We start from the raw sequence: 8799 nt of genomic DNA on the forward strand, positions 1-8799 counted from the left end.
AAAATACGACTATCCAAAAATACCACTTTGGAAATGTTTTTTATTATCATTATATTAAATTTAAATGTATTACCAAAGGAACAACACTGCCTTACGTATTGCCGTTTTTGTAGGTTGTTTTCTGTCTTTCAACAGTTAAAGCAATAAAGAGAGAGAGAGAGAGATGGAGGGAGAGAGAGAAAGAGAGAGAGAGAATGCACACCGATAAGCAGGACTTGTGCAGAAAGCTGTACAGATGGCTTGCTCAAATTACACAGGTTTCAAAGACCAACAGAGAACAGTTTACAGCACGCAGTCCTTAAACGTTTTCCTGTTTTTTTTTGGTATTAAATTGGTTTTCGCAACTAGAATCTCTCATACTCCATTTAATAAACACTGAAATGATCTCCTAGATCCTTAAAAGTTGCTGACATAAATAAAGCAACAAAGTCCTTCAAACAGAAGCCACATTTGTTTCGTTTTGTTTCAGTTTGCTGCATCCTGTACAACAAAATACTCACATTCACCCTCAGTTATTATCTGACTGTGGCAACAGTGACCTTGAGATCTCTCTGAAGTTCAGTCTTCTTTTCCCAGGAATGTTTTTCAAGAAATATTGCAATGTGTATCTTTTCTTCAGTGTCTGATCAGTGTCAGTGTCAGTGTCACACCACACTCACCTTTTGCATCAGACGTTCAAAATCATTTTGCGTTCCCTGTTTTAATCCATCACTGTAAAGAATGGCGTTTTATTTGATTGTAAGGTTGCTGACAAAGAGCATCTGTTCCCAAGTGCGGCAAAAAAAGCCAACCAGTGTTTCAGGGAGAAGTGCTCCTATGGCTGATATATGATTCCGTTTAAACTGTACCCGGAAAAAAGGGCCAATCAAGACATAAAAGTACATATTATAAAAGTAATCATTTTTTAATTATTATTATTTGAAAACCACAGTGTGCGCCAATACAAAAGCGGTATTGCCATGTCAGGGTTAGAGGCAGAGCCTAATATGGCTAGAGTTTCCCTCGTGTACACCGTTATATTGTGTTCTCTGTGCAAATGCTTCTAGTAATGCTTGTATGGCTCACTGACACAGACAAAAATCCCTGACAGTAGATTCGCTGATGCTAGAAAGTGTTTTTGTTTGTTTGTTTGTTTGTTTGCTTTACATAACAAAAGCTACGTAAATTTGGCAAATGATCTTAGTGCTTGTGCCGCATATACAAAATATCAACAAAGGTCAGCATTTTATTATACAAGACGGTTCTTTCGACACTCAGCAGTGAGGCTCATCCAGTGAACCCGAAATATTATAAACAGCAGGACACAAAATACAAAGGGACACATATCACACGTCACAAATACAAAGATGTTTTGAGGGCAGCTATCTACCGTAGTGTCCAATGTCTTATTTTGTACCTATCAAGAATTCGATTTTGCAAGCAATTCCAATCTCTTATTAGTCAGGCAGCCAGCAGGAAATATTGTGCTCTTCTGTACAGGCAGCCGACGACTGCAAGTTGCTCTGAGTCTTGCTAAAGATGAAATCTTGACTCCCGCTTTTTTCATCTTCATTCCAGAAACTCACCACTATTTGTAGCTGAAACAGCGATTGGAATTTGCACATACGTTTAAACAAGACAACAAAAACTCTCTTCTGAAACGTTTAAATAAAATGAGCAAATTAGCCCTTGAGGGTTCTCAGCTTTGTTGAGGTGAAGTCCTCACTCAAATCCCAGCTGAGGGTGCTCTGGAGATCCACGAGAATGCATCAGATTTTCCTTCAAAGTGCCAACAGGGTGGGAGAATTTAGGGAATCTGAGGATTGGTCGCCGCTGCTACTGCTGCGGCGGTGGGCTTTGGAGCAGGACTCCGATGATGGCGAAGGACTCTCGGGCTCAAGCATGATGGGGTAGGTGAAGATGAGGCTTGGGTTGTTTGGGGTGGACAGCGGGGTGGAAGCTGCCACCAAGGGTGTGTTGAGGCTGTCTCCATCAGTACAATACATGCCGCCACCTAGGCAGATGGGCTTGATGACTGAACGCTGGATTTTTCCTTCTTCCTCATCGTCGTGTTCTTCCAAAGGCTCCTGTTTAACCACCACTGGGTTGAGGGTACTCATCGGTCCCCGGGGACCCAGGATGGAGCGCATGGTCAGAGGAAGGGGCGTACACTGCTGGGAATGCGAGCTCTGATGGCGATCTTCAGGGGGCAGTTTGCACATGGGGCTGTGGGCCACCAACATGAATTCCAACTTGTCCTTTTCCTTCTGCAGGATCTCGATTTCTTTCTGCAGGTCAGCCTTCTCCTCCTCTAACTTCTCGGTCTCCTTGAATGAAAACAAGAAATGCAATGAATGATCATGCTGCATTTTGTCTGATGTTCATTTGGACTGTGAAATGATTTACAGTAGTAATCATGCTGGTAATTGTTGATTCAACATTGAAGCATTTTAACAAGTTTGACAAGGTCGCTGTCAGGGTGTTGTTAGGTGTTCTGGGTGGTCTTAGTCAAAAGACCTCACCCCCAAAATTTCTACGATATTCTGGTCTTTAACGTAAGCCTGTATTACGGCTGCACAATTAATCGAAATAAAATCAAAATAGCTATATGGATTAGTGCGATTATAATGTTGAAAAAAGCTGCTATTTAATTGAATATAACTATATATATTTTTAATTAGTAGTAATAATCAATTATAACGTCTAATTACTATTATTTTAATAATAATAGTAATTATGATACATAAATAAATAACAATGATAAACATATTTATTTTATTGGATTTTATTTGAGTGTAAAGCCAATTTCATCCACTCTGAACTCTCGGAGCACTTTGGCACTATAAAAAACACACCCATCCATAAACACGAGCAATTATTTCCCACATAAATTTGAGCTGTTCACATTTCTTTGTTAAACAGAACGCTTGACACAGCACCACCTATTTTAAAACAACTGTCAAAGCCTCCAGAAGGTAAACACACTGACATAACAATGTGGCTAGACAGTCATAGGTAAACCGTAGCTGTCTTTGACTCATTCATATGGCTATGAGGAAGAAGGAAACTCAAAGCAAAACAAATGCTTAATTTACAAAGAAAGAAACAGTGCATTTGAAAAAAAGGGCATAGTTATTGTCACAAAAGATACAGTTCCTTATTTGGTAATGAATGAAGCGGAGAAATGGGTGGAAGGGAAGAGGGAAGATAGCAGTGTGGGGGGTTTGATGGTTAGCTGCGGTTTCCTCTTCGAACAATGTCAGACGTTTGCTTCCCTCTAACCCCCTGTAGTACATTCCTGCCTCGTGTTTCAGGTCTGACAGCCTGAGAGATGCCATTATAAAGCTAAGTAGTCCAATTACAGCCAGAATTGTCTGGCACTCGGGGCATTCCCATATCTGCCAGACAACACTGGTCTTTTTTTCAGCTTTTAACCACTGAGAATTGTGTGAAAATAAGTCTTGAGATAGTTGTGGACATTTCGTACGAGGTATTTATACGTGCTATTTTAGAGATTTTTTCTTTTTTCTTTTGTAACATCAGTAGAAAACTCACCCCTTGCAGCATGTCGGTCAGTTCTCTTCTGCGGTTCCGGCATTTAGCTGCAGCTAGTTTGTTTCTTTCTCGTCTAACTCTCCGTTTTTCTTCTTCCTCTGGGGCGAGCTGCACACAACAGGAGGAGTGAGCACTTACACAAGTAAACTTCTGCAGTTGTTTGTGAGAAATCATTCTTACGATGTAACATATCTATTCATATTATACTTATACAATAAAGATTGTTTCAATGCAGCTTCACAGTAGAACAAAAGAAAAGAATAGTATTAATGTTGCAAACTTCTGCTGTCATGCAGCTCTAAAAAAATGTTATTCAATAATTCAGCAGATGTTAGCACATTAAAATGTGTTTTTGTACTATACGTTAAAACTGGTTTTGTTGCTTTGATTTTGTGTGTGTGCTTCAAAGAAGAAAAATGTTAACACTAACCTGCTCGTCTCGCTTGCGTCGCCCACGTGTGTCGCCGATAGACCGGATGACCCCGGGCCGTGTGAGGGCTGTGTGGCCGAGGAGGCTCGGGCCACTAGACACAGACAGGCCGTACGGGTGAGGCCGGGAATATGGATTAGACATGGATGTGATTACTGTGGGCTGAACCATCCACTGCAGGTCCTGACTGGTCGTTATGGCATTAATTGTTGGAATAAAGGCACTGCTAGAGCCAGGCATGTCTACTCTGTACTTCTGTGGGGGGGAGGAAAAAAGTATTAAGAGATTGAAGTGTAAATATTCATGAAGAAACTAGACTTTCATTGTACGTAAAAAATTGTATGATTCATTTTTAGTCTTTGTTACTGCAGTTGTTTTACAAATTCCCATCATCACAGATTAATGAATCATTCCACGTGCTACCTCGCTCTGCGCCCTCTTGACTGCTTGACCCCCAGAGCGACAGGGTGACACACACACACACACACGGTGAATCATGGGAAAGCCCACAACCCTCCCTGACAGAAGCCGACCAGGGTTAGATAATAGCCTCTGTGATGCAACGGGCAACGGGTTCACTGCTGTGTGGGTATACAACAGATTTTTGTTTTTTTGAAACGACCTGTGCCTTATAAGAAGCGAATATGACTTATAACAAGTACATTGTTTATAAGACAACTGAAATAAAATGTTTTAATTATGAATATTTGTTAATGCTGTAATAACATTCTCAACTATTTTATTTGCTAATTAACAATAATTAATATTGAAGTCCCACTTTATACTAGGTTTTTAACTACTATGTACTTACATACAATTTTCTTTTAGGTACAATGTACCTAGACAGGCTCCATCACTTCATGTTTTAAAATCTAGCCTAAAAACCCATTTTTATAGCTTGCCATTTAATGCTATGTGAGAGCTGCTTTCTTTTATTGTATTGTTGACTGTTTGTATCATTGATATTTGTATTCTTTTTTTGTGTGCACTTGCTGTTTTAAAAAAAAAAGTGCTTTATGAATAAACTTTGACATTGACTTTGTCTATTCTGTACACGTTGAATTGCAAAACAAGTTGGCTGGTAATTTCAAGGTAGGATACAGTTAAGGTTAGGGACAGGTTTGGTGGTATGGCTAGGTTTAAGGATGGGTTAAGGTGTAGGGGTAGAGTCAACAGTGTAATTACAAAAGTAACTACAGAAATTAATTACAGATTTTTTTTTTAAATATATAATTACAATGTAAAAACATGTATGTACACATGTATCCAATGATTAATTTAAATGTAAGTGCATAGCAGTTAATGACACTTAATACAAAAGTGGGTCCATTACCCAAATATTAACAGTAAAATGTACCCAAATTATATGTTTTTTTTTACATATGTAGCCTGACATGCCGCATCACGTTATAAGACCGCTCTTTATTCCAGACATCCGGGGAACTGAACTGGGATTCCGTGCCAGCACATTCCATCCACCAAATTCCAGTACATTCACACATTCCTGGTGGGATTTGAACGGGAAACTGACTTAATGTGACGGACTATGTTTACCACAGTGGGAATGAATTACGGGAAGCTAAGTGTTGTTTAAAACGATAACAACAGTTGCGCGCGCGCAACAACAACAACAAAAAAGACAACATAGCTAAACGTCAATGTTCGTAAGTCTCACTTTAGTGCTTTATTTTCACTAAAAGTACAGTGTTTCTTTAACGTGGTAGAGAAGAGTTTTCCACATCTAAGTATTGCGAAAGACTCCACTGACGTCCAAGAACTGTCGCGTTTGTTTCTCACTGAATCCATCACAAGCGAGCGGTAAGGTCAACATATAAACATCTTATTGAATCATTCTATGAAGCTCTGTTGTGTTGCGAAATCATTTCTCCCGAAATGCACCCGAATTTCCCCCTTCACTTGATTTCCCCCCAGAAGGAGTCAAAACAGCACAGGCTGGAATCGAAAGGGGGCAGTTTATTCCACGAGTTTAGTAGATACAATAGCAACCCTACAAGACGATGATGCTCGGAAATGTCTGACAGGGGCTGTTAAACGTACCAGATGCGATTAAAATACTAGAGTCTGGGGAACAAGGTGCCAGACAGGTGCACAAGCTCCCCATTCATTACACTGAGCTCAAGAAAGGAAAATTCTCACAAAATTGGCTAAAACTCCCAAGTGAAGCAGAGCTGCTAGTGGAACTTGATTTGAAACATGATACAGAATGCATTTTAATGTAATACTCCTGGTATAAGCATAGACAGATAACTATGATAAATGATAGGCCTATCACAACTGTGATTAACTTTATACAAGAATCAAATAAAGTGTGATCCCACACACACACACACACACACACTCCCACTGCTTTTCTTTCAACATAGACCATTTTGCGAGTCTGTGAGCTTTTTTTCCTCCATGCAGAAATGTGCATATATCCTATCATCCCCATCACTCGTATGTATTAAAAACATGCATTTACTGAAGTATAATGGTTTAACTGGCACTGACTGCAAACGGTCTATTGCAATTGAATTTAATTCATCATATCAGCCAGTTCTAGTCAGTTCTTTGAAATGTATAACCCAAAGTCTGTGTAAAATGTCTTCATTTAGGTATAGGCTACAAGTCCTCACTGGTCTCATCTTTTTAAATGTCCATGTACTCGATATCCGAATAGGCTTAATTTTCTCCACCCTAAACTTTACAGTTTAAAGGTGTTTAAAAAAAACTAATTTTCAGATTAACAGATGTAACATTTTCTGAAGGTTAGTAAAGTGCAATAGCTATGTGGAAGTCCCGGAAGTGTCGCATCCTGTGGCCACTACGTACGCGCTCTCCGTGGGTTTATTTCGCATTACGCACGCCACCCACGCCACTTGCTACCCTTATCTGACGAGATTCCTAATTCCACGGAAACATAATGTCTTAACAAAACGATAGACTGCAAGACGGGGGGAAAAAATCACCTCTGGGAATAATTTAGTAAGAGAGCGAGACGGATTCCTCTGATAGGATTTTACGCATTACGCATGCATAAAAGCTATATGCGTCCTTCGTGCTCTTTCTTTTGAAAATAATGATCAGAAACGATTCACTGCATGGTTTTACTAGCAATTTATAAAAACAGTCATATAAAAATGTAGCATACGCTGTATTCTTAAGGTATGCATTAAGTTTTAAGCACTTATAACACTTGAGTTGCTTTTCTATCAAAAGCATGCACACTGAATGTACCTCAGTTGGCATCATGAAAACGACAGCCAATGACTCTTACTGCCAGTCCTCGATGTATAGAAAGTTTGGTCACTTTTTACGTGACAGTTTAAGCTATTGACTGTAAAATGTGCTCATGTGTTCTTATTTAGCAGAGCTGCTTCTAATTACATATTGCCATTGCTGTTTATTGCAACAACACGTATGTGTAATGTAGTATGAGCACTGTGATGTAAAGAGTGCGAAGCGAATATGCTGCGGATAAATGCATATCGTTACCTGTTAGTTTGGAATTAATTATGATAACATGGTAGGACTAGTTATGCAAACCAGAAGTGTGTAAACATGTGAAGTGTGATCAGGATACGGACACTCAAGCGCATCAGTGGGCTACCTGGTAGCTGGAGGCGGGGATGGGGCTGGTGTCCGGGTGCGCCGGTGAGCTGCTGCTGCCGCGGGAGGATGTGTCGTATGTCCCGGTGTAATCCTGATACATGGTCCAGGGAAAGAGGAGGAGATTTCAGAAGGCTGATAATGAATTCCCACACGATCAGAGTGCCTTCAGTGGCAAAAAGCGCTTCCAAGCAAATCGATTCCTTTATACCTAATCTAAAAATGATATCCAAAATACTTCTTAATGGTCAGTATGTTAAATCCAGGCGTTTCTATGCAATATTATATTATTAGAGAAGTCAACGCTCTCAAATTCCGTAGTCTCTTTAACAGTCCAATAAATAGATGTTCCCGTGTGAACCTAATGCTTAAAAAACCATCGCTACTGAACCAGATGAAAATAAAGAAAAAAAAATATCAGTGAAGCACCTACTTTTCTTTAGTGAACTCGGTGCTCTCGTAGGTTTAGTCCTGTCCCTATAGCAGTGACTCACGGCAGCGATGAGTGTACCGCTCTGGACTTTGCTGAACTGATTTTGGCGACTAAGTGAACTTCAGTGTCTTCTGCAGGTCACGTCGTTAGATGACTCACTTCAATGGCACTACTCTACTTCGTAGCTCCGCTTATCAACGCCAACCTGCGTCTACGCGTCACAGCCTTGATACGTCGCGCAGAAAAATAGGGGTGCATCTTGTATATTTTATAGAATTATGCCAGACGTTACTATCCAATGAAACGTTTATGAAAGAATATGGGTAAGCTCTAAATGATACAACCAGCAATTCAGCAAAGGAGAAGTGTCTAAAATGCTTTAATTTGCTTTAAAACTTGTTTGCTTGTCAGGGCCACCCCCATTTCACAGTTGGTTTCGACCATTGACGCACGTTTCCAAAAATGGGCAGTTGCGTCAGAGCACACGCTCATGGGTTTCCTTGGTAAAGGCACTGTAAAGACGCGTCAAGGATTCCCTCCCCTCTTTCCCCACCTTTAACTTTCACTGGGTGGTCTCTGTGGACACATGCCCTTGGGTCCTGCACGGAACACAGGGGAGAGTGTGTAGGGGTGGTCGTGGGTTTCTTAGAAAGTGGCCGCAGAGCATAATTTTGCGGTCAGCATGGTGCTCTCGGAACCGTGTGTGCGCATGCATGCATGTCTTACATTTCGCGTCTTGTCACCATGGAGTTTTAGTTTTTCACTTTTTCGGGAGTTCGAAACACAAGATTCT

The 8799-nt window shown here is 40.4% G+C and overlaps 1 protein-coding gene across 2 annotated transcripts; it reads right to left on the reverse strand.

The window, feature by feature from the left end:
- Nucleotides 1–313: 313 nt before the first annotated feature.
- LOC107566110 (fos-related antigen 2) lies at nt 314–8165 on the reverse strand. 2 transcript variants are annotated; one of them, XM_016251484.1, is made up of 5 exons: nt 8007–8165; nt 7575–7667; nt 3965–4219; nt 3535–3642; nt 314–2306 (listed from the first exon to the last, which is right to left on the reverse strand). In XM_016251484.1, exons 3-5 carry the CDS (start codon nt 4202–4204, stop codon nt 1761–1763), a joined length of 894 nt encoding a protein of 297 aa, XP_016106970.1. In that variant the 5' UTR covers nt 4205–4219; nt 7575–7667; nt 8007–8165; the 3' UTR covers nt 314–1760. The 2 variants fall into 2 exon arrangements, with proteins under 2 accessions (XP_016106970.1, XP_016106969.1); XM_016251483.1 differs by having other exon boundaries at nt 7575–7789.
- Between the last annotated feature and the right edge of the window lie 634 nt (nt 8166–8799).

Source organism: Sinocyclocheilus grahami, unplaced genomic scaffold (assembly GCF_001515645.1).
Source record: "Sinocyclocheilus grahami isolate Dianchi unplaced genomic scaffold, SAMN03320097.WGS_v1.1 scaffold1047.1, whole genome shotgun sequence".
Taxonomy (NCBI): domain Eukaryota; kingdom Metazoa; phylum Chordata; class Actinopteri; order Cypriniformes; family Cyprinidae; genus Sinocyclocheilus; species Sinocyclocheilus grahami.